The following is a 26,905-nucleotide window of genomic DNA, read 5'->3' as shown; positions in this document are numbered from 1 at the left end:
TTCTGGTTTCTATGATCTATCTTCATATTCTTCAAAGCTTCTGAAATAGTGGGTGCTCAAGGAATGCTTGGCAAATTTAACTGAACCACGTCCAACTGTGTTGGACATTTGGAGATGGAGAAACGGTGGTGCAGAGAGGTGAACTGATGTACCCAAAATCACACAGCAAGTTAGCAGAAGGGCTGGGAACAGAATCTGAGTCTTCTGATTCCCAATTCAGTGGTCTTTCCCAGCCTATCACACCACTCAGTGACTTGAAGAATGTGGAGCTGCAAGGGAAGCTGGATCTCAGGGTACGTTTGGAGGAGAGGGATGGTGTGGGGAAGGGAGACAAGGCTACAGATTGACAAAGCACCTTGTGACCCATCAATTCAGTTCAAGGAAGGAAGGGCCAGCATACATGCATTTAGAGCAGGAGTTCTTAACCTTGGGTCCCTGAACTTGTTTTTTTAAATATTGATAACTATTATTTCAACATATTTGGCTTTCTTTGTAATACTATATATTTTATTTTATGCAGATAAAAACACCATTCTTAGAGGATGGTCAGCTTTATAGCACATGTTTTCTCTCTCTCTCTTTCTCTCTCCCTCCTCCCCCTCCCCAGAAAAAATTCAAAGTCAATATAAACTTCTCTCTTCTGTCCTCCCCCTGCCCCCACTCCCCACTCCAGTGATAATTCAAGCTATCACAAATAGAGGGAAATCTCCATGCCCATCAAGGGAAGCCAGGACTAGACAGCACCATCAAGGAAAGCCCAAGAGATCAGTTCCCTTCCCATCTAGCCTTCAAGGCTCTAAATGAGCCCCCATTTCTCCTTCAGGGAGCTCTCTCTTAACAATCCCAGCCCACAATGATCACTCTCTTTCCTACAGTCCTTAGAGGATATGTAATTAAATTCCATAATAGCTATGAAATGGCTATTACGTACAGGGCCCTGCCTTTCTTTCATTAGAGTAAGAATTGCTTGAGAACAGAACAGACTGTCTTGCTTTTCTTTTTGCAGCCTCAGAGCTTAGCCTCAGAAAACAAGAAATGTTTTCTCATTCATTCATTCATTCAACATTTGGCACAGAAAGGTAAATAAGTCTACATTCCCTGGCCTCATGAAGCTTGCTATCTAACAGTGGGCTCTACCATGAGTACACAAATAAATGACACAAAGGACTGGAGCAAAGGACAGATCTTGACAAAGTACTCAGGAAAATTATCAAGACAGAGCAAGGAAACTTGCCCTCTCCAATCAGGAGGGAGAAAGTCTTCCTAGAGAAGATGGTACCTGAGTTGGGTCTTGAGAGAAGAACATTATCAAATGGCTACTCTGTCCAGTACAAAGATAGAAATTCCTAAAATATATATAAATAAAACAGGGGGCAGCTAGGTGGCACAGTGAGTACAGCACTGGCCCTGGAGTCAGGAGGACCTGAGTTCAAATCTGGCCTCAGACACTTGACACACTTACTAGCTGTGTGACCTTGGGCAAGTCACTTAACCCCAATTGCCCTGCCCTCCCCAGAATAAAAAAAAAACCAGACCCTGCCCGCAAGGAACTTATATTCTAATGAAGAAAAAGACTTCACAATGGAGGTAAGGCACAACTCTGAGGATATGGAAGAGATAGTCCATGCAAACACATAAGGAGGAAATAGCTGTGGTTAATTCTAGTAGTGCAGCAAACCAAAGCCTGATAGGGCTGAAAAAGGGCCTGGATGTGACCTCTTCTTCTCTGTCTCCCACTGCTCTCTGGTCTCCCCAAACAGCCGGGGCGTTATCACTACAGCAAGGACTCGTTTTTCATTTCCATCTCAGGGCCCTGTACACAGTAAACACTGACTGACTTAAACAGATAATGAGCAGGCTTCTGTGAGCCTTCTCAGTGCTGGAGGATGAGCTTGTTGTAGCAAGAATCAAACACTTTGATGGCCATTCCAGTCCAACTCATACCCTGAAGTGAACTCCTTTCCACATCCCCAATAAATGGCCATCTAGCCCCAGCTTCAAGACCTCTAGTGATGGGGACTGCAGTAAATCCTGGGACAGCCCACTGTACTTTGGGATAGATCAAATCATTGGGAAATTTTTCCATATATTTAACTGAAACCTGTTAAGGTGAGGTAGAAGAGGTGAATGGACTCAAGGTGCAGAATAAGACATTTTGGAAATGGCCAGTGAGTGAATTGTTTGGCTATGCATATTGGTTACAAGGGTTTTTCTTTTTTTCATCCTTTTCTTTTTTTTTTTTCCTTTTTAAGTGGGACAGTATATGAGAGAGAAAATAAGTGATTCTTAACTGAAAATAAATTAAATGACATTTAAAAAATAAAACTAGGGAACTTCATCAGACTACCTTTAAGGTTTCTTCCCGTCCTAAATTCTATGATGTATGAATTTCCTCCGCTGTAAGATGAGGGAGTCAGTCCATTTAGATAATGTCTACTCTGCTGTTCTATAGCTCTCAGTAACTCTTAAAAATGATTTACTGATGACTCTGGTCTTTTCATCATGGTGATTTCCCTTCCCCCCACATCGAACCTTCTCTTGTGACAAAGAAAAACAATTAAGTAAAAACATCCAATACAGAGGGCTGGCTGCCCACGTATAGAAGGGTCTGTCCTGAGGAAGGAGGAGCATCTTTTGTTTTCCCTTCTCCACGACCTATGTTGGTTTTTCTGTTACTTAGGCTTCTACTTCCTTTTAGTAATCTTTTTATTCATACTGTGATAGTCATTGTGCATGTTGTTCTCTTGATTCTGATTTTCTCAATCATTTCATACAGCACAACAATATTCCAACACAGCCTGGGATGGTGGCTTAGGCTGCTGCGCCCCTGTTCCTGGGGAGACTGAGGCTGCTGGATCCCTTTGAGCCTGAGAGTTCAGAGCTAAAGCCGATTGGGTATTTGGTACCTACAATGGGGAGAGCCCCCTGCCCAGGCTGGGGAGGAATGTGGACTACCGGGTGGTTGAAAGAGAGGAGAACTAACCTGGGTTGGAAATGGAGCAGTGAGACAGGCCTCACTACTTCTAGCCTGGTCGAGTGGGGAGACCCAATCTTTAAAATAAAATAATATTCCAATACACTCATACACTATTGTTTTTTTCAGCCATTCTCTAATTAATGGGCACTCCTTTGCTTTTCAGTCCTTTGCTACCCCAAAGAATGCAGTATTTTGGGATATATCAGGCCTTTGTTTCTGTCTTTGATTTCCCTGAAGTATGTGCCCGGTGTTGGATGGGGCTGACGGATCAAAGGGGAAACACCATTGAGCCACTTTTCTCCCCTAATTCCAAATGCAGACGCCTAATGGTTAGACCACTTCCCAGTTTCCCCAAGCCCGCCTGAATTTCTACAGACTCTTCAATCTTGTCTATCCCTGTCTTCTTCAGATTTGCCAATTTGCATATAGTGAGGTGGCGCCTCAGGAATATTTTAGTTTGCATTTCTTTTACAATTAGTGATTGGGAGAGAGTTTTCATAGTTTAATCTCATTCACAGTTTGCCAATCTTTTTTTTTACCAATTGTTCATATCTTTTGACCACCTATTTATTAGAGAACAGCTCCCAGGGAGATATATGTTCATAACCTCTATTATATTTTATTATATGTACACGTGTTTGCAGTGGGTAGAGTGCAGGACCTGGAGTCAGGAAGACTCATCCTCCTGAGTTCAAATAGGGCCTCAGACACTAGCCATGTGACCCTGGGCAAGTCACTTAACCCTGTTTGCCTCAGTTTCCTCATCTGTAAAATGAGCTGGAGAAGAAAATGATAAACCATTTCAGTACTTTGCTAAGAATGTCTTTTGGGATTCTCTTCTCTTTTTTACACACACACACACACACACACACACACACGCATGTGCGTGTATGTTTATGTATGTATATACACACATGTATAGATAGATAAGATGGTATCACCATATTTATGTATATAAACATATATGTGTATGTGCGTATGGGTGTACACACACACACACACACACACACACAATGATAGCTTAAGTGGACAGTATCACTGAAACCTGGTGAGATGAGATCCATGATTAAAACATGGCTTTAAAAGGCAGACTTTATTCATATAAGATATTCAATATTATCCTATTCAAACAGGACAAATGTGAAAAATAAAGCTATGGGGGAGAGGGAGGAATGGGTACAGAGCCCCATTACATACAGAATCACATTATATATTAACATATTCTAATGTGAGGAAGTCTAGGAACCAGATAGCAGGAACATTTGTGTACAAACCAATGGATCCCAGAACACCAGTAATGATACCAACCACAATAGCTAACATTTATAGAATGCTTACTCTGGGCCAGGCACGGTGCTAAGCGCTTTTTAGACATTATCTCATTTTTGCCTCACCAACAATCCTGGCAGGTAGGTGCTATGGTCACCCCCATTTTACAGATATGGAACCTGAGGCAAACTAAGATTAAGTCACTTGCCCAGGGTCACGCAGCTAGTAAAGATCTTTCTGACTCCAGGCCTGGCCCTCTGTCCACTGTTCTGTCTAGCTGACCTGAGTTACCAAGTAATGTAACTGGAGTGGCGTATACTACAGACTACCTGTACAGTCAGCCCATCTTTCCCTGTTTCTCTCACTCTCTCTGCCAAAAGCTGGGAGCTGGTCTTCAATAATAATTTCTTCTTTCAAAAGTGGAAGAAGCAATGAGGGGAACATTTATCTTGAACCTGATTCTCAACCCAAGCAACGCCTTGGGCTGGGGGCGCTGTTCCACCTTAGAATTTCTACCTTAGAGTTGGCAGGAAACATGGGCAGTGTAAAATGGACCCTAAATTCTAGGAAAGCAGATTTCAAAGGCTTCAAAGGGAGGATGGTAAAACCACATATACTGTGGAAACTACAGGGTCAGTCAGCCCTGAAAGGATGGGAAGTTCTTGAGAAAAGAATTCTTAACACAAAGAGAAACAAGGGAATAAGGAGGAAGGGGGGTGGGGTGGTGCACTGTCTCAAGAGACCAATGCAGACACACAGAAAATGCCACAACCAAATTGGATTTTTAAAAGCCTAGAGAAAGGGAGGGGAGTGAGGGGGGAACATGTTAGCTGTCTTCAAGTATTTGTAGGGGTGTCATTCGGCCTTGTACTCCTTGGACCCCAGTAGCCGAGCTAGGAACAATGGAGGGAGAAGAGGAAGATTTAGATGTGATGTCAGGAAAAACCTCCTAACAATCAGAGCTCTCCAACAAGAGGATGGGCTGCCTCGGGAGGTAGCAGAAGTCTCCAAAGACTCATCAGGCATGCTGCAGAAGCACTTGCTGTTCCTGGACATTTTGGACCAGCTGGCTTCTAGGATTTCTTTCTGATTCTGTAATTAACCTGTCCAGCCTGAAAGTCACAGATACCAGGACTTGGTGGCCTAACTCTAAGCTCCCACAGTTCTGACTGGGCTCCTCACTGGGCCCACACCAGCACACTCTTGTTTGGTTGCTTAACTTCGTTCATTTGTGTATTATATACATTACAATTTTTTTTGACGGGTCCTGGAAGTTTAGCAATATAGGGAACTCCCAGTAAGGAAACTCCCTCTATCAATGTAAATCGCATCTACTCTGCGACTGCTAGTCCTAGTTGGACTAAGAGGTTAAAGGATTTGACCAGCGTCCCACAGCTGGTTATGTGTCAGGATGCTTATGGATTTCAACAGGCTGGATCTCAAGTAACTTTCTGCCTTTATTTCACCCTTCACACATTCTTTCCATCCCCAAAGTTGCAATTCAGCTCCCTGCTTCTGGCAGAGAGAGTGAGAGAAACAGAGAAAGATGGACTGACTGTATAGGTAGTCTGTAGTATATGCCACTCCACTTACAATATTACTTGGGAACTCAAGTTAGTTAGCTAGACAGAACAGTGGACAAAGGGCCAGGTCTGGAGTGCTTCCTGGAGGCAGCGGGATGAAATGGAAGGGTGACCCTTGGTGTCTCCTTAGAAGCAATGTTTATCCTTGCCGTTGCTGCTGCTTCTTTCTGACCCTGCCACCCCAATGAAATGGCTCCTGCAGAGGTTGCCATGGATCTCTTCATCTGAATTCCTCATCTACCCTCACCTTTGTTGAATGTAGCTCTCACCCCCATGTCCTCCTCTTGGACATTTCTTTCCTCCCTGGCTGTCTGTGTCATTGGTCCTCCTACCTGCCCCTTCCTGATCTCCATCGTTGCCTCAGCATCCTCCTCTGGCTCCCTACATCTCAGTACTGCTCAGAGCCGGGGCTTGGCTCCCTTTCTCTTCTCCCCCAACATTCTCTTTGGAGATGACTTAATTTGCTCCCATGGGGTCTGAAGGGACCTCAGAATTCATCTAGTCCCAACTCCCACATTCTACAAATGAAGAAACTGAGGCTCGGAGAGGGGAACAGATTTGCTCAGAGTCACAATAGGTGGTATTTATGAAGGGTGGGATTTGAACTCAAGTCTTCTTGACTCCAAATTCAGCATTCATTCCATTGTCCTGTTGTTGTTTTCAGTTGTGTCTGACTCTTTGTGACCCCATTTGGGATTTTCTTGGCAAAGATACTGGAGTGCTTGAGGCAATGTAGCCATAATGGCTTTTGTTTTCTTTGAATGGCTCAGCTTGCCTCATTGAGCCTCTGGACACTGTGGCTTGCTCTTCCGGGGCAGGAGGCCCGGGGAGCATGCCGGGAAGCAGACAGCTTCCTGTGTGAGGAGTCATGGGGCTGGCTGAGGGGAGGTGTTGGCGGCTATGCTAGGGGGAGGGGCCAACTCAGGAACCAATCGGCCCTGGTCATTAGGGCGGAGCTTGATGATGTCAAAAACCCTATAAGAGGGGAGAGGACAGCTTGAAGATTCTCTCTTTCCTTTTTCGGTTGGAGCCAGCGACAGTTACGACAGTTACGTCAGTTACAGCGACCGTTACATCGTCAGTTACAGTTGCAGCTTCAGTTACAGACACAGACACAGCTGAGGCAGGAGCTGCCAGTAGCAGAGCTGATCTACGGAAGGAAGCTGAACAAAGACTTCAGTCCAGTGGGTAATCTTATTACCATAAGGGGGGAAACATGATTTTGCTTTACGCAATCATGTTTCTCTGTAGCCTCCTGGTTACTCTTTCAAGGCGTACTTATTGGGCCTGGAAGATTATGATCAACATATCAAAATGGGGCTTCTGGTTCATGGGTTGGTTACTGTGGAGCCTAAATAAATGTTTTGATTCTTCTGCCTTCTACTTTGAGAGTTTCTTATATCCGGCGGTTCCGAACCTTTCAGACATGTTTATGATCCTCTTTGAGATTATAAACTCGGCCCTCCTGATACAGGCAAACAGGGTGAAATGACTTGCCCAGGGCCACACAGCTATTAAGTATCTAAGGCCATATTTGAATTCAGGAAGATGAGTCTTCCTGACTCCAGGTCTGGCACTCTATCCCCTGCACCACCCAGCTGTTCTCCACTGTACTATGGTGACTTGATTTGCTTACTCTGATATCTCTATCCAGTGCTCATCTCTCCCCTATATATCCACCAGCCTGCATTCCCTGAGCCAACACAACGCCCTGCACATAATAGGATTGTATCTCCATTTGGATAACCCCAAAGCACTTCAAACTGGACATGGCCAAAACAGACTGCATCATCTTCAAGCCTCCACTCCTTCTGACTTCCCTATCAGCTGACAGCACCACCTGCCCAGCAAGCCCTCACTCAGAACCTCAGTGTCATCTTTGCCTCATTTCCTGTTCATTATACTAAATATAATATTCAACCTATATTTTAAAAAATCTTTGATAATACACACAATGTTCCACACCCAACCTCTGAAAAGGAGCAGAGGAGGTTATCTTCCCATGTCTCTTCTTTGGGGCCATACCTGCTCTCTATAATTCTGTAACATTCCTCTGCGATGGTTCTGCAGTGGTTATTCTTTATACTTATTATAACAGTCACTGTGGCGATTGTTTTTCTGGAAGAGCTCCCTCCTTTACATTAAGCTGAAACCAGCTTCCTCGTCATAACCACCACTCCCACTTCAACTGCTCCTCAAGGACCCCTCCAAGGCCCAGAACAGCCAATCCAACCCCCTCTCTCCTATAGGACTGTGGAGATGATGGATGTGACAAACCTTTTACTACATGAAGTCCTATACAAGTAGGAGGGATAATTATTCCTTTCCTTCCAATACATGGCTCAGAACAATTTCTGCAGGGATGGAGACCAAGCTGCTTGTCAGGTTCATGTTCTCTCTGATGGTCTCTAGAAGAGAGTGGGCCTCCCACTCAGGCATGTCAGCCTTCAATCTAACTAACTCAAATCCCCCCTCAGGGCAGCACAGAATGGGGGAAAGGCCTGGAGACTGACTCCTGCTTCTGTTCCTACTATGTCTATGATGCTGGGGAGACTCTTACTTTCTCTGGGGCTCAGTTTCCTCTTAAGTAAAATGAAAGGACTGGACTAGACTACAGGTCAGAAAACTACAGCCAGGCCCCTGATGCCTGTTTTTAAACAGCCTTTGAGCTAAGAATGGTTTTGACAGGAACTGGGGCCTCAGGCCATTGTTTGCCAACACCTGGACTAAAGTATGCTTAAGGTCTTCGCTGGCTCCATTTCCTGTGACTGTTGGCTGCAGTCTACATCTAACAGACAAAGGCCCCAAGATAGGTAAGAAAAGGGTTATCAGCGCCCAACTTAAACCTAGTAGGAGGTTAACTCCGCTCCTCTCCTGAGGCAGCTGGTTGGTCACAGAAGTATGGTCCGACGGCTTGCCAGCTCATCGGCTCCAATTTCTACAGCTCCTGGATGTTTAGAAAATAGTTTTTGGACAATAACCCCACTAAGTCAGTTGTGCAACTACTGTGAAGCCCCATTTTACAAAGAAGTACACTGAGGATCTGAGAGGGGTTAAACAGCAAGTCAACAGTAGAGACAGGAGGATAGGGTGCTTAAGTCCCAGCTTTGCCACTAACTCAGTGTGTGACACTGGGCAAGTCACTTCCCAGTACTGGGCTTTAATTAACTCCAAGTCAAAGAAAGGACTGAGTTTGATGATCCTCTGTTAGTCCTGGGAATCTATGATTCCTCCTCCAAACTGGGTGTCTCATAGAAAAGCTGACCCGTGCAGGCCCAGTATTTAGGTAATCGGGGAGCATTCATTACATGGTGCTCATTCTTCCCAGATTTCCCCCAAAGTGCTTTATATCCATTCTCTCATACCCAGAAGTCAGGAATAGCTTTACTCTACTGCCCGCTCTGATTCAGAGCCCTCCATCCAGAAAGAGGTGTGGTCATCTTCTGCAAACCTCAGACTCTGGGTCTCATAACCTAGCTTTTTCCTACATCCTTTCCAGTCTACTTGGAGATTACTCCCTTCCATAAACTCTACAGTCCAGCCACAGGGGCCCATCTTGCTATTCCTTGTACCCAACATGCCATCTCCCTTTACCCTGTACCTTTACAATACACATTGGGAATGCTCTCCTTCTCTCCTCCATGTCTTAGAAACCTTGGCTTCCTTCAAGACTCAGATCTAGTGCCACCTTCTGCAGGAGGTCTTTCTGGGTCTCAGCAGCTGATAAGCCTTCCCTCTATGGTTACTTTTCAGCTGTTCTGTACCTTCCATGTACCCACTAATATACATGATGTCTCCTTCACTAGAACATAAGTTCCTTGAGGACAAGGACTGGTTATGCCTTTCTTTGTGTCTTTATCACTTATCACAGGGCCTGGCATACAGGAGGTGCTTAATAAATGCTTGTTGATTTACTGAATCTGGGAGCACCACAACAGAGTGCCTTCCCAGGGATACATCTGGGCACCCTGGGCCCAGCCCCACTTACCAGTTGAATTCATTGTAGTCATTGTCAACTTCCCACCAGAAATAGAACCAGGTCAGGGTGAGGAAGAAGGTGAAGATGAGAATCAGGAACCAGAGACGTTCCCACTGTGGAGACAGAAAAGTATGATGGTCACTCAGAGTCTAGGCGTGGCTCTGAAGATAGCACAGGTTATTCATCTAGCCACCTATTTGTCTCCTTTCTCTTTCCCCTTCAAGAGAGCCGCCCTAAATAACAAATAATTTTTTTTAAGAAAAAAAGAAGAAGAGAAAAAAAGCAGCAAAATCAATCAATACATTTTAAAAAAATCTGACATCATATGCACTATACCATGCTCAAGGACCAACACCTATCCACCCCTGCAAAGGAATGGGGGGAAGTATTGTCTCATGTTTTGCCTTTGGAGTCAAGTTTGTACTTTGTAACTTCCCAACATTTTTTTATTATATTTAACAAATATTTATTAAGCTCCTACAGTGCATGGAGTCTTGCGTTCTGTGCTAAGAGAGATGCATAGTTAACATAGGATACAGCCATCAATGAAGGGCAACCCTTGTGCAGAGGAGGCCTCCCCTCCACATCCATGGCCACTGGCCACTGGACCTATGGACCTATGGACCACGGCCACCGATGGGCCAACAAGCCTGCTCCCCCAGTCTGCCGGCCCTGCCTCCATGTCAGTCGTCATTAAGAAGAGCAGGTAGTTTCAATCTGGCCATTGTCCCTGCAGTTAGAGTCTGCAGCCCCCAACTCCTTAGCAATTACAGCTACTAAAGACCCAGAAAAGAAAGTTCTCATCACTAATTTTTGGCAACATCAAATGGTTCGAAATCAGAAATAGATTTGGTTTTATAAATGGAAATTATATTAAAGAAAAGGAAAATGGGGTCTTTCCTCTTTTGTTTTTTTTTAAATGTTATTTTTTTATTTTTTCAATCCCCTTCCTTCCCCCCTTCCACCCTCCAAGTAAAAAACAAAAATATAAAAATCAATCCTCTGTAGCAAATATCCATAGTCAAAGTAAACCCCTGCCCTGGTCATATCCCCCAAATGCACATCTCACTTACATCTTAAGTCCATCACCTCTTTGTCAAGAGGAGGTTAGCATGCTTCTCTAGAATCATTTGTCAGTCCGTTGATCAGAATTCTCAAGTCTTTCAAAATTGATTTTCTGTATGTCGTTGTTATTGCATAAACTGTTCTCCTGGTTCTACCCACTTCACCTTGTATCATCTGAGGCAGGTCTTCCATGAGGCCTTTCCATCTGCCCTGCTGCCAAACCCTCCCACGTGTGTTTTCTCTCCCCATCAGAATGTGAGCTCCTCAAGAGCAGGGCGAAGTCTTGCTTTTTTATTTGCTTGCCTAGCACTCCTCACAGCACTTTGCCTATAGTAAGCCTTAATAAATGCTTTTTAATTCGTTTGTTTCTAGACCTCAAGGAGCTCAAAGTCTAGTGGGAGTGGGCGGTGGGGGGCAGGGGCGAGGCGGTGAGAGAAGTAACTCTAACAGAGACTATTCCATACTAGGTGCAGCATTAGAGAGAGACAAGAATTCTTGGGGACACCCAGCTGGGATGATTAGAGACAGCTTCCTGGAGCTGGGAGCATTGAAGCTGGGCTTTTATGGGGGGCAAGAAATCAATTAGATAAAGGGGGAGTGGAGCAGGGAGGAAGATGTCCCAAGCACGAGATAGAGCATGCTCCAAGAAGAGTATCCAGAAGAAGGTAGCCCATAGGTAATGTTTGTTGATATAGAGCTTTAAGGCTGGAAAACTATTTACCGATATTACCTTATTTGAGCCCTACCACCACCCCTTGAGTTAGATGCTATTATATGCATTTTATAGATGAGGGAACTAAATCTGAGAAAAGTTAATTGTCAGGGTCTCACAGCTAAGTGTCTGAGGCAGGATTCAAATGAAGGTCTTCCTGATTTCCAATCCAGCCTTCTGGCCATGCCTTTCCATGGAAAGTTAGACGACAAGGATGCCACGGATATTGTTGAGGGGATTCCTGCTTAGTTGTGGGCTTGGCCTAGATGCTCACTCGGGTCCCTTCCCATCACTAACAGTCTATCTTTGCTGATATTTTAGGTTCTAAAACTCTTTTAGGCACTTATCCTCAGATGTATCCTCCCAGGTCTTAAAAAAAAAACCCTTCTGATTCTTTGAAATCCAACCAGTTGACAAAGTTTTGTCCAGCATCTATACCGCTCTGGCCCAGTGTTGGGCACCCAAAGGGCAGGAAGAGGAACAGACAGTCCAGGTGCTGCCCAGGAAATGGGGATCTTGGCTTTTCCCTGACTATTACGAAAGGCCTAAACATTTTTCGTTAGTTTGTTTTTTCCATGAGGATTTTCAGAATCACTAAGGCTCCAACTCTGGGTTGGGCCCTTTAGCACGGAGGGAGGCCAGGACCTCTTCCTCAGCAAGTGAAAAATCCTCATGAAAAACTGAGAAAGGCCTCTTGTAGCAATAAAAATAAATAGGCTATTGATTCCTGAAGGTGGATGGGCCTCCAATCAGCCATGAGTTACGGCCTTCTCCTTGCCTGACCATTAGGAAGAGATTAATGGGCTGACGCGTGGTCTCTTGGCCTCTACCTCTCTGACTAGAAAGATTGAATTCATCTTTAACGGAAGATTAGGGAGTCTCTGTGGCCAGGGGCCACGTCTCCCCCATCAGAACAGGAACTTCCATGGTTACTGGCACACTGGGGGCTCAAACCTAGGCTTCATGTCTTATCTAAGGCCTATTGATTTTTCCTACATTGTACTGCTGAAAAAAGGGAAGATTTGTGTCCAATTCCAAAGGATGAAAGGGTCCTAGGTTGCTCCTTCTACCACACTCTACGTGATTTGACAGTGGCTAGGAGAGTAATGTCTCCCCCCTCCACACACACACACACAACTCACTCCTTCTCTCCCTATGGAGATAGAGTGGCTGCCAGCTCCCTCCTTCCCTGCCTCTTCCAGCCTTGTTAGACTAGGCAACCAGGCCTCACAGGATCATCTTCATATCAGCTCTGGGCAGAAAGCCCAGCACAGGGCAGCAGGGGGGCTCCCCATCCATGACAACTTCCACTCCCCCACTTATTTATAGAAGTTCATTAACTGGAGAAATACAGTAAGCCATCCTCCTGGTCAGCTCTCTGGGGGAGAAGGGGGAGGAAGAAAGAGATCTACCAGCCACTACCACACAGACACAAAAACCTGAAAATAAAGAATGTTAGAGCCAGGAAGGACTTCAGAATATAGAATGTCAGAGCTGGGAGGGCCCTTGAAACACAGAATGTTAGAGCTGGGAAGGACCTCAGAACACAGAATGGCAGAACTGAGAGGGTCCATGGAATACACACTGTCAGAGCTAGAAGACCTCAGAACATAAGATGTCTGAGCTGGAGGGGCCCTTTAAATATAGAACATCAGAGGTGGGAAGGACCTCAGAACACAGAATGTCAGAGCTGGGAGGGTCCTTGGAACATAGAATGTTAGTGCTGGGAGAGGCCTTAGAACATAGAATGTCAGAGCTGGGAGGCCTTAGAACATAGATTGTCAGAGCTGGGAAGGCCCTCAGACCACAGAACATCAGAGCTAGGAGGAACTTCAGAACATATTATGTCTACGCTGAGAGGGTGCTTAAAACATAGAATGTCAGAACACAGAACATCAGAGCTGGGAGGCCTTAGAACATAGAACGTCAGAGCTGGGAAGGCCCTAGAACACAGAATGTTAGAGCTGGGAGGAACTTCAGAATACATTATGTCTGAGCTGAGAGGGTGCTTAAAACATAGATTGTCAGAACACAGAATGTTAGAACACAATTTCAGAGCCAGAAGGGACCTTGGATTGTAGAATGTCAGAGCTGGGAGGGACCTCAGATCACTTAACAGAATTAACATAATAACATAATGTTACAGAATGTTCAAATTATAGGAAGCTTAGAATGTGGAATGTCAGAGCTGGAGGAGCCAGAAGAGCTCACTGAATTCAACCCAGAGTCCAATTCCATAGGAGAAAACTAAAGTCCACAGAGAAGAGACTTGACCAAACTCGTACAAAAGGTCAAAGACGGAACTTGAACTCAGCTCTGATGACTCCCAGGTCAGGGTTCTTTCCACTACATCCCATAAAGTAGCATTTATGGGCAAATCTAACAACAACAGATTAGCATAATTTATCTCTATGCAGCTTACAAAAGTTGCTCCATATCCCTCCTATCATGTCCTCCTTACAAAAGCTTGGTGAGGCAGGACAGGCATGGGTAGGAAGGAGCTGGGTCATACTTCAGCTCCCCTAGGGATAATTCTTCCTTTTCTCACTGCTTTCCTTCCCTTGTTGAATTCGTATCCATCCTTTAAAGCCCAAATGCTCCCTTCTCCAGAAAGTCTTCCCTAGTCCCCTTTATAAGGTCAGTAATGGCTTTATAAAGCCCTCTGCTTACACCTTGCTAATGGAACTATTGTGTAATGCTTTGCATTACAGTTGTTATATTAAACTTAACATCTGAATTTTCTAAATCCCTGCACTTTCTAAATGAAAAAGTACAAGATCCTTTCTAAACTTCATATACCCCCCAGCTTTGTACACAGTAGGCACTTACTTAGTGCTTGTTAAATCAGGGAAATACTGAATTGGCAGCTCCGCATTGTGGCAGACAGAGTTCTGGGTCCGGAGGCAGGAAGACCAGAGTTGAAATTCTCCCTCCTTCCTCAGAAGTTCTTTGACCCTGGGCAAATCATTTTAGCTCTCTATGCTTCAGTATCCTCATTTATAACCTCACATGGGTTGTGGCAAAGATAAAATGAGATTACATGAAGTTCTTTGCAAACCTTAAAGTACTATACAATTGTTAGCCATTGCTACTCCTGCTACTCCTGGGGAGGCAGTGGGTAGATTGCTGGACCTGGAGTCAGGAAGACATGAGGTCAAATTCCACCTCAGACATTTACTTAGCTGAGTAATTTGGGGCAAGTTTACTTAACCTGTCTGCCTCAGTTTCCTCCTCTAGAAAATGTGAATAGTATTAGTACTTAACTTCCAGGGTTACTGTGAGGATAAAATGAGGTAAGATTTGAACAGCACTTTGCAAACCTTAAAGAGCTGTATATATGCTAATTATTATTGATTACAATGGCAACTACAATTTTCTATTCTAGGGCCATCCCAAATTGCACCTTCGGTATCTCCCCTCTTTACCCTGTGGCTTGCACTTTCGCTCCTGTAAATATACCTAAAATAATGCTTGGGATTTTCTGAAAAGAAAGAAGATGAAAATCAAACACATTTACTCAACCCAGAATCCTCTGGGGTGGGAGCCTGGGAATCTAAGATGAGATAACCCCAAGGCAGGCCCTTAGACGGCCTCAGAGATCCCCTCCAACTTGAAGACTTCTATGAACCAAATCCTAAGCTTCTATGAGCTTGGGATTCTGTGACACCAAGATGCTGTGATTCTAAGATTCAATGACTCATTCTAAGTTTCTATGAGTCTGAGATTCCAAGATCTGTGATTCTAAAAATGCTCTCCAAGTCCAAGGCATCAGAAGCGATTAAGCAGACATTTCAGGAGTTTGGGAAGGCAACCATGAAATAAAGAAATCACCAGGGTCTTGGCACTGTCTTAGCCTCTGAGGCTTCTGACCCAGCCCTGGAGATTAGAAGCAATCAGCAAGAGTCTGGGGGACCTCTGGAGGCTGGGTAATGGGGAGGAGAATGTGCACAGCTTAGAGATAAACAGCACTGCTATGGGAATGTAATGAGGGATATAAATAACTGGTTTGCTTCCTCTCTCACTCTCCCTGGTGCACACTTCCCTCTCCCTCCCCGCCGCCTTTAGCTTTGCTGCTAGTTAGATCTGCACCCTTCAATCCCTTCCTTCTAGATGGATGAGCCCAGGGTGGGGCTGCAGAGGCCAGAATATCTTTATTAAAACCATAAAACCTGGCTGAGAGCAAGCCCTCTTCCCTTCTCTGCTTTCAACACCCCGTAGCTGCTGGATAGTCTCCACTGCTCATGGATTTCCCTAAGCCACCTTCCCCAGAGTTGACAATGATGATAACCATCCGTAAGCCCTTTAGAATTGGTCCTCAGCCTCATGGAGGGTCAGTGGGTATCATTCCCCCTGCTTGACAGATGACTAGATTAAGGTTCATCGAAACAGGCCAGATCACCCAGCAAGTCAGTGGCAGAGCCAGGACCACAACTGGGGTCTCTTGATACCGAGTCCTAAGATCCTTTCCATGGGGTCATGTAGTAAAACACCTCAAGTTCCTCCTTTCCTGATCCCTAGGGTTGGAAATGACTGTATATATTAATACATAATTAATACATAAAATACATATATATATATATATGTATTAAACATACAACCAAATAGACATTCAGACTCTCAGAGCTAGCGGACTGAGGTCTATAATGGTAAGGGACTCGTCCATGGTCTACAAGTAATGATCAAAAAATATCTATCTACTTCCACGAGTTTCAAGGGTTACCTACAGCTTGTCTCCTCATCCACATCCCTAACCACTTGACGTGTCCACATCAGTGGTTCTGCACATCATTTATATCACTAAATTCCTAAAGGCAACTTAACACTTTCTTCTTCCCATTCATTGTCCATCTTCAGTGTCTGTCTAAGATATATATGTATGTATGTATGTATTGATGGGCCAGATACACAAATGGCTCATTGCAACTGAATAATGTAGTCTGAACAACAGGCATTTTTCATCCACTTGTGTTTTCCTATGTGGATATTGTTGAATACTCGACAAAAGTGTATATATGTGAATTAAACAGTACTAAGGCAGGCAACCTCCCTCTTGGATTATGGATATCAAGCAAGGGATAAAACAAGGTGACAGATCTTGGTCACAGGGGTTTGGAATCACTATGGAGGATGTCCAATGAAGGATCCTAATAGATGGATAGGTCCTCAGAGGGTTCTTGTTCATTGATGGCCATTGATGCTTGATTGCATCAAGCCCCAGAATGTTGCAAAGTCTCCTAGATGTCACCCATAATCAACTCCAGTTATCCACACAGGAAAAAACAAGTGGGTGAAGATCACCTACTGTTCAGACCATGCCATGCAGCTGGATAGACAACCCATGGAGCTGGCTCATCAGTACACATCTCTTGGACAGAAACTGCAAATGGACAATGAATGGTGCTAGAGTTCACTAGGAAAGGAGTGTGTGGAGCCGCCTTTGGGTAGATGTACAGTGCTAACAATGACCCCAAGATTCTCCTTGAAACAAAGAACTATCTTTTTAACACCAACCCTGAACATAGAATACCATCATCTCTGAAGAAGTAAAGTTGAGGGTCACCCACAGGGCAATAGAGAAGTGAAGGGTAGGTGTGAGTAGGGGTTGGCATGTTACCCACAACAAATGGCTCACCGAAAAACAGTGTTAAAGAAAACCAGAAGAGGAGGAGGGTGGTCATACAATCAAAGTGATAGATAACCAATGGACAAGCCTTGTGCTTCACTGTTACCCGGAAGACTTACAAGACGTGAGCAAAAGTCATACGTGTTAAATGGATCATATCATACAAGGACAGGTTATGATCTATACCACTGGAGGAAAGTCAGTCAACAAGCATTTATTAAGCACTTACTATATATGAGGTATGTACTAAGTGCCTGGAATACAAACAAAGGCAAAAAAAAATTCAATCCCTGTCCTTGGGGAGCTTACAATCTAAAGGAGGAGATAACATGTAAATAACTAGGCACATACAAAATATATAAAGTAGATGGAAGGTCACAGGGGAACTGGGAATGGTCTCATCCAGAAGGTGGCATCTGAGCTGAATCTTGAAGGAAACCAGGGAAAGATGAGGCAAAGATGAGGAGGGAGAACATTCCAGGCATGGGGGACAGACAGAGAAAAGGCAGGTGGGAGATGGAGTACCATGTACAAGGAACAGCAAGGAGACTGGTGTAGCTGGATCATAGATAAGGTAGGGGGAGGTAGAAAAGGGTCAGGTCATGAAAAAATTTAAATTGGAGGCAATAGAGAGCCACTGGAGTTTACTGAGTGGGAGTGAGGCAGGGGGAAGAGTGACATGGTCTGAGCTGTGCTTTGGGAAAATCATTTTGGTAGCCAAATGGAAGATGGGAGTGGGGAGATTCATAGGATCACCTAGTATCCAAGTAGCTAGACTGTGAGTTCCATGAGGGCAGGGGATTTGTGTTATCTAAACTATGTATCTTTCCCAGCATCTAGCCCAGGGCTCTGTGCAGTAAGTGCTCATTAAATTTAACAAATGAATGAAGGAAGGGACAGTCCTACTGTCTTCCTCCTAGGCTAGATCCTTTCATTCAGGTCTGGGGTCACATCTTAGCAAGGACATTGACAAGCTAGAACAAGTCCAGAGGGAAGTAACCAGGATGCTATTTGAGAATTAGCTGAAAAAATAGAGGATGTTTAACATGGAGAAGTAACTTGGGGGGGGGGGGGGAGGGGTAGAGATAACAGCTTCAAGTATTACAAGAGCTGCCTTAGGCTCCTTCTGCTTTGATCTAAGGACTGAACTGGGAGCCATGGATGGAAATCACACAGTGGCCAATTTCACCTAAATATCAAGAAAACTTTACAAATAATCAAAGCTGTCTCCAAGTAGAATGGCTGCTCCAAGAGGTAGTGGGATACCCATCTCTGGAGATCTCGAAATAGGTATTACATTGTCACTTGGTTTGGGGTGGTTGATTCCTGCTTAGTGTACATGCTATCGGGGATGTCCTTTCTGGTCCTTTTTGGAACAAAGGATGACAACCAACCATCTGAGATGCCTTGAAGCTCTGAGCCCTCCAGCTCTGAGCTTCTAACTTCCCTGTTACTGTTGAGGTCAGTGGTGTCAGTCAGATGGAAATAGGGGTCACTAAACCATAATGAGGATCCCTGCAGCAGCATAATGACTTACAAAAACCACGTCAAACTATCAATAAAGCCCAGGTCAGACCATGTCAATCCTCCTCTTGCCTCACTCCCACTCAATAACTCCAGTGGCTCCTTATTTTGATTGATTTATTTTGTTAAATATTTCCCGGTGACATTTTGATCTGGTTTGGGCCATACTCGGGAGTGTTTTGGGCTTTCTGTTGGATACTTCTGGGCTATGGCACCACCACGCCACCATTACTCAGGCTTGAGGCCTCAGCTCTAGTCTCCACTGCTCACTCTCTCCCAACACCCTCCATGTCCAATCTGCTGCTAAATCCTGTTGATTCTACCTTTGCAAAATCTTCTTGTACAGCCCCTTCTCTCCTCTGACACTGCCACCATTTTAGTAAAGGCCCTTTTCATCTCATGCCTGGACTACTGCAGTGGCCTGCTGGTGGATCTCCCTCCCTCAAGCCTCTCCCCTCTCCAGTCCATCCCTCATTTGCCAGACTGATCTTCCTAAAGTCTGACCAGGTCTCCCCCACTCCCCTTTCCCTATTCAGTAAACTCCAGTGGTCCCCAATCAACTCCAGGATCAAATATAAAACCTTCTTTGGCATTCAAAGCCCTTTAAAACTTGGCCCCTTCCCATCTTTCCAATCTTACACCTTACTCCAGTGACATCAGCCTCTTTGCTGTCTTACAAACAAGTCACTCCATCTCTTGTCTCTGGGCATTTCCTCTGGTTGTCCCCCATGCCCGGAATGTTCCTCCCTGTATCTGCCTCCTGACTAGCCTGGCTTCTTTCAAGGCCTGGCTAAAATTCCACCTCTGTAAGAAGTCTTTCCCAACCCCTTCCCCTCAATGCCAATGCTTTCCCTCTGTTAATTAGCTCCAATTTTTTGTCTATTTCTTGCTGGGACTTAGTTGTCTGCACAATGTCTCCTGTGAGCTCAATAAAGGCAGGGACTTTTTTTTGTCCTTCTTTGCATCCCCAGGCTTAGCACATCACCCGAGACATAGTAGGTGCTTATTAAACACTTATTGACTGATTGTGATTCTGCAAGCTGTCTGGCTCAGGAGATTCTGGGAACAAGGCTTAGCAGTGAATGAGTGGGACTGACAGTGCGTGACAGCGAGCTGCAGAAGGTTGGGGAGGCTGAGATCCGTGTGAGCAGGAGGGGCTGGAGAAGCTTCTGCTGTTAGCTAGGAGCTGCTGCACGGCTGCAGGTGGATGAACCCTCAGACAAGTAACTGTCTGCCCTTTGGTGACTTCTGGGAGATGCGAGCCCTTTGGGAGCTGAAGAAGCCAGCCAAGCATGATATATTTGGAGCCTTTGGGTTTCTTCTTCTCAGTTTGCTGTCAAACGAAGCCACTGGCAAGCATATCCTGGGGAGTGGGGGCTGCCAGTCTCTTTTCTAATTCAGTGACAGTAGGCCAACAGGATCCTACCAAAAGGTAGATGGGTCACACGTCATCTATTGTTGGCAGCTTCTTGGGTTCCACAGGGACCTATCCAGGAAGGGCCGGTGAATCTCACTACCTTCTCGCTGTTGACTGGGGGCGGGGGAGAGCTTTCTGTTCTAAAAACTCCATGCATAGGCTAGAGCAGGAGCCACATGTGGCCTCGAGGCCACAGATTCCCCACCCTTGGGCTAGAGCATAAATGAGTCCAAAAAGAGGCAGGAGAGCCATGGAATAGAGATTCAGGGGACCTGGGGGCTAATCTAGGAAGTGCCAATGACTCTAAATGTGACCCTGGGAAAATAATTTCTCCTTTCTAGGCCTCAGTTTCAAATGGGGGCAGAGGGGATATAAGACTAGATAGTTCAAGAAGGAAAAGGACCAAATCTTATGTAAATGTACCTCTGTACAGTGACCAGCAAGCACCGTGCCTGAACCTCATTTTAAGGCCCCTTCCAGCTCTAATATTCCACGCTCTAAGGTCCCTCCCGGGCGACATTCAGTGCACTACGGTCCAAGGTCCCTTCCAGGCATGACTGTTGTTAAGTGTATGTCTTCAAATCCTCCCCAATGAAGGCATTTCACAAATAGGAAGGGCTATCCCAGGCTCTTCCCATTCCCTCTGCCTCATGCCCCCCCACCCCCAGGGCTCTATCTTTTGTTCTAAGAGCCTGGCTTCCTCTCTGACCCGATAAAAAGCTCTGATTGCTGAGTTGGCACAAATACTAAATTATCTCCTTAATAACCCAGGCCAATATACAGCGTGGGTTGTCTGGGGCCCCTGGCTCTGCCACCACTCCTCATCTTTTATTACTAAGGCAGCAATCACCCTCTGTGCTATGTCACAATTACAGGGGCTGTGGGTCTGAGAGTCAGATGCCAGGAGCAGCATAGATGACAACCACTGCCCGCTGGTAGGCAGACAGACACGCAGATATTTTTTTCTTCTTTTCCTATCTGCTTCACATGAAAGGCCCTCTCTCTTAAGGATCTTAGCTGGAAGGAGTATAACCCTACAATAGCCACCCTTTGTGTAGCACCTGCAATGAGCTAAACACTTTACCAATATCATCTCAGTTGAACCCCACAACTTGGGAAGGTAGGTACCAGTACTATTCCCATTTTACAGCTGAGGAAACTGAGGCAAGCAAAGGTTTAGGTGACTTGTCCAGAGGCACCCAGCTAGTAAGCATCTGAGGCTGGGTTTGCACTGCCTCCAGGCCCAACTTTCTATCTGCTGCGTCACCTCTCGGAGTCATTTCCCAAATCACTGGGTTTTGGTGTTTATGTTAGAGCCAGAGAGTGAGGTTTACAGGCTAAGGTTTGCATCTGGAAAGAACAATTCACTGCTGAGGGTTCTATTTCCACTCTCATTTTCAAGGCAAGACCCTAGACTTCGTGTCATTTCAAACCACCTCTTGAGTTACGGTGGCAAGAGCTCTGGCTAAGGAGGCAGGCTTGGGGGCAAACCCGGGTCTCGGTTTCTGATTCCAAACTTCTCTCCCTCCATGATTCCCTTTGCCCCCTGGTGACCAGATTCTACACATCCTTCATGTCTCTGCTTAAGTCCTAACTCTTCAACAAATCCTCCCTGAGCACCAAAGCTCACACTGATCTTTCTCTTCCCTTCTCAGGGCCTATATGATGACCCTCGGACTGCTCCCTAGTGGTTTCCTGCACACATCTTGTGTCTCCCCCAACTAAACTATAAGCTCCTTATAGACACTAACCACGCTTTCTGCTGATTGTACCACCCTCACAGGGCTAGGTACAAATAGGTGGAGGACCAGGACAGTGTGGACCAGCTGGCTGATAAGGCTCTAAGCCCCTTAGGGAGGTCAGCTTCATTTTTTAATTTCTGCTTTCCCAAGTGGCTAGCACAGTGCCAGCCATACCATAAGCGCTTAATAAATGCTTGATGATCGCCTGATGGTCAGAGACCTAATGTCTTCCTCTGTTCCTGGACGTAGTGAAAGAAGGAAGCTTCCAGCATTGACTAAATATTAATAATAATAATAACATAGTATAATAATACTACTATTAAGGATATACAGTCTAATAATTATATAAATATAGTATAACATTGTCACTGCTGTGCTAGACCAGTCACTGAGGCCAAAGTTATAGGATTAATTTGTTTAAGTCCCCTTAAATATACAGCAAGGAAAAAAAAATCTGTTCTGCCAAAGCTGATTCCTGGCCACCCTGATACTTGCTCCAGACTGAGCGCTGACCTCTGGTGGCTACTTCACAGCCATGCTGTTCATCCTTCCGTTTTCAAGAACGATCGATGAATAACATCCCAAAGTGATGACTTGACTTGCACATGAACTGAACAACAATTCTGCCTCCTAGCCACGTGCCACTGATGCTAAGGAGGGCCAGGGTAGATGCGGCAGAACAACCTGCCTCCCACCCCGATACTAGAGGCACAAACCTAAATGTCAGCGCCTACAATGAAGGGGCCTGAAGAGCATCATTCCCAGCCTGAGATGGGGGAAATACTTGTCCCACATACTTTCAGAGCATGGCACCATGAAAAGACCTAGAAATAGGGAGGTGAGAGGCCCACTGCGCTCTGCCCTCATCAGACCCCACATGGAGGATTGTGCTTAGTTCTAGGCACCAGGGTTTAAGAAAGGCATTGATAAACTGGAAGAGTATCCAGGAGGGCAACCTGGAAGTGAGGAAGGGTCCCTGAGTCTGTCATAGGTGGATCAGCTTGCGGAAATGCACACCCCTAGTTTGGAGAAGACAGAAAGTTCTCTAAGGCTACCATGTGGCTACATGTGGCACAACCAGGAACAATGAGTGGAAATTACAAGGAGAAAAATTTGTTTGTTGTCAGGAAAACTCCCTAACAAAATCAGAAATAGGTTGCTTGGAGCGGAGGGAGGAGGGGGGGTCCTTCTCCAGGTTTTTGAGGTATGGCCCCTTTCTGACACAGATTCACCCTGCAACCTTAGGCAAGTCTATCCTCTTCTCTGGGCCTCAGTTTCCCCATCTGTAAAGTGGGGGTTAAAAATCTGTGTCCTGAAGACTTCTCAGGGCTATTGTGACCAATCATTCAATGATATAGAGGGCAGAAAAGCACCTTATAAAGTGCCATTTGCACACAGTGTCCCACTTGCCTTCCTATTTTTGCTTCTGATCATCCCAGAGCTAATTGATATTTTATTGCTTGCCTTCTCAATGGGCAGGGGAGGGGTAGGAGAGAATTTAGAACTCAAATTTTTTCTTTAAAAAAATGTTAAAAATAAATAATGCTTTTGATGGTCCCAGAGTGCCTAGCACCAAGATACACATTTCCACTCAGATTGAGTCACCAGTCAGAATGCTCAGGAACTTTGCCTGCCTTTGAGATGAGCTCTGAGCTATAATCCTGAGGTATGATAGGGGGTACTTCTGCCTCCCTCAGAGCAGCAGGTGCAGCTAAGCCAAATGCATTTAACATTTTCCGGCACAGACGTGTTAGGAGTCACAAGGGATGAGCGGTTTATTAGGGAGAAACTGGGTCATTAAGAGGGAGGTTTTAGGAGTGTATTTAAGGGAAAGAATTGATATAAAAGTCGAATTCACCACCCCAAAGCAGTCCCTTGGGGAAAGGGTCTAATCAGTAAGATGTAAAATCTTGGCAAGCAGAAAAGGTCAGAATGATGACAGGCCCGAGCTTCTGATTGGCATCGAGGAGTACTAGAGAGAGCCCTGGGCTCGGAGCCAGGGTTCACATCCCAGCTCCAGCATTAGCTAGAAGCGTGCCCAAGGTCATGTCAGCACAGCCTCAGCCTCAGCTTCCCCACTCATTGGCAAAAGGGGGATCATGGCTGCTGGACTGCCAACAGTTAGCACTCCTGTGTACGCCTGAGCCAAATGCACTCACTGCACATTCTCCAGCAGCAACAAAGGAGAGCCAGGAATCGTGAGCCACGAGTGGCTGATTAGGGAGCGGAATTGGGTCGGTCATTAGAAGAGAGAGGTTTTCCGGGCATTGGACCTCTCGGGTTGTTTTAAAGGAAGGTGCTTTGCAGGCCTCAAAGGGCTGAAGAAATAGGGATTTTTATTAGCCTGTGTGGCTTGATGGCTGCTGTCAACCCAGGTTAACCTCTCTGGGCCCATTTCCTTCCTTCTTTGTAAAATGAAGGTGGTTAGACTAAAAGGCAGCTGGATTCAGACGAGATGCCATGACCGATTTTTGGTTTCGGAGGAGAGATGATGAAACCTCTTCTGGACAGAGGTGATGGGCTATGGTTACACCTGCTGTCAGACCTGTTCCACACACTGGCTGATTTTGCTTTATTTTCTCTGTTACGAAGGAGGTTTCCAGAATGGGAGCGGAATGTTGTATGTGGAATCAACTCACTGTGGTGGCATAAAAAACCCAAAAGGTAGCGATGAAATTTTTTTTGTAGCAATTTTTTTTAAGCAATGAAATTTAAAAAGAAATTTTGAAATGGAACATTCAATAAACTGTCCTAAGAAACGAGGTGATAAGACCAGCTGGTCTCTATGGTGCAGTCGATAGGGCATCGTACCTAGAGTCTTCGGGAAGACCTGAGTTGAAATCCAGCTTCACACTAAGATAAACTGTGTGAGCCGGGGCAAGTTATTTAAACCGTTTGCCTCAGTTTCCTCACCTGCAAAATGGGGATAATAGCGCCTATCTCACAGGGTTGTCATGAGGACCAAATGGCCTCAGACACTTGCTAGCTGTGCAACCAGGGTCAAGTCAGTCGAGTTTTGTCTCCGTTTCCTCCTCCATAATATGGGGATAAAAACAGCACCTACTATGTGCCAGGCACCGTGCCAAGTGTTCTGCAAAATCATCTCATTTAAGGTATCATATTGCTTCCCTTTTCAAGGGGTAGTGGAGGGGCTGGAAGGAGAGAGATAATTTGGAACAAAGAATTTAAAAAAAAATTAATATTGAAAAAAAAAGAACAAACAAACATTATCTCATGATCCTCACAATAACCCTGTAAGATACATGCAGTTACTATTCCCATTTTATAGTTGAGAAAACTGAGGCAGATTAAGTAAATTGTCCCTGTTAAGAGTAAATTAAATCAATCGTCCCTGGTCATACAGTTAACAAGCATCTGCGGCAAGATTTGAACTCTGGTCCTGACTCCAAGCCTAATGCTGTCCCCACTGGGATTATCGTGAAGATGAACTTCCATAATATTTATAAAGCACTTAGCACAGTACCTAGCACATAGTAGGTAGGCGATATAAAAATGTCAGCTATTCTTATTACTGATCATAGCCCATCGCTATTCTGTCTCTACCTAAGGTCTCTTCCAGCTCTGACGATCCACATTCCATGTTCCAAATGTCCTAGCTCCAGAAGTCTTCTGTTCTCCCCATCCTTGGTGTGCAGATATAGGCGTTAAAGAATGAAAGCACAAAAGAGAAGAGATTTCCCCCCTCCCTTCTGTGGCAAGGCTCTGCACTTCTGACAGGCACTCTGAGGTTCTTTTTTCGTTAAGAGACAAGCAGGAAGTGAGGAAGAGGACGCAAGAGGTCGGGATAAAACCGCGGTCAGCAGACAGCTGGGCATTTGGAGATTTCCCTGAGATCTGGGCTGCAGTGACAGGAAGGAGATTTGAACTCAATAGAAGACAGAACTTCCTAACAGTCGGCGCTATTCCACAGAATGAGCCCATCCGTAGAGGTATTCAAGCATAAACTGGATGGATCACGGATCCTGGCTTCCTTCAAATTAACAGTGAATATCCTATCTTCTACAAAAAGTCTGCCCAGTCCCCCAGAGGCAGCTGGGTGGCTCAGTGGCTTAGACCTAGCTCACTCTTGGTGTGACTCAGGGCAAGTCACTTAACCCGTCTGCCTCAACTTGCTCATCTGTAAAATGGGGGTAATAACCCCTATCTTGCAGGGTCATTGTGAGGATCTAATGAGATTCAGAGTTTACCTGGGACATAGTAGGCACCTGAGAAGTGATAGTTTCCTTTCCTTAAAGCTCATGATTTCCCTCTGTTGATTATTTCAAATTTATCTCATGTATAGCTTATTTGTACATAGTTAATTTGAAAGCCATCTACTTCATTAGACTGTAAGCTCCTTGAGAGCAGGGACTGACTGTCTTTTACCTTTCTTTGTGTCCGGCACATAACAGGTGCTTAATGGGTATTGACTGACAGAGATGACTCCTTTCCTGGATGAGAACTTAGTTTAGATGACGCTAGACTCTTTTCAAGTGTGAGGTCATATGGTTCTAATTTAGGCTCTTAGGCTTAGAGATCTGGAGCTGGAAAGGACTCTAAAGGCCATCTGGCCCAACCTTCTTGTTTTATTTTCTTCTTTAAAATTAAGTTTTATTTTCAAACAGGGATCAACCTTCTCTCCCTCCCACTTCCCTCGCCCTACCTTGAGAAAGCACGAAAAACCAAACCCCTAATTATAAACAGGGTATAGTCAAGCAAAACAAAATTTCTCATTCATCAGCCATGTTTAAAAAGCAACTTCTCAATCTCAGTCTATCACTGCTCTATTGGGATGGCATGCTTCATCATGAGTCTTCCAGACAGATACAGACAGAGAGACACACAGACAGACAGACACACGCACACATACACACCTCTTTGTTTTGCTTTAATCAGCCAAGATCCTCCTCACACTCGCATCCCAAACCCTTTTCCATTAAGAACACAAGAAAGACAAGACCATTACAAAAATGTGTAGTTAATTAATCAAAACAAATTTCCACATTGGCCATGT

The 26,905-nt window shown here is 45.0% G+C and overlaps 1 protein-coding gene across 3 annotated transcripts in view; it reads right to left on the bottom strand.

The window, feature by feature from the left end:
* The window catches only part of GDPD5 (glycerophosphodiester phosphodiesterase domain containing 5), a 169,195-nt gene that overhangs the window by 43,467 nt on the left and 98,823 nt on the right, over positions 1-26,905 (bottom strand). For all 3 annotated transcript variants that reach the window (XM_036745986.1, XM_036745988.1, XM_036745987.1), the window contains one exon: positions 9,818-9,921. In XM_036745986.1, coding sequence (XP_036601881.1) covers positions 9,818-9,921 — 104 coding nt within the window. The remainder of the gene's footprint in view (positions 1-9,817; positions 9,922-26,905) is intronic.

Source organism: Trichosurus vulpecula, chromosome 2 (genome assembly GCF_011100635.1).
Source record: "Trichosurus vulpecula isolate mTriVul1 chromosome 2, mTriVul1.pri, whole genome shotgun sequence".
Classification (NCBI taxonomy): domain Eukaryota; kingdom Metazoa; phylum Chordata; class Mammalia; order Diprotodontia; family Phalangeridae; genus Trichosurus; species Trichosurus vulpecula.
This window is presented reverse-complemented; position numbering and strand designations above follow the sequence as displayed.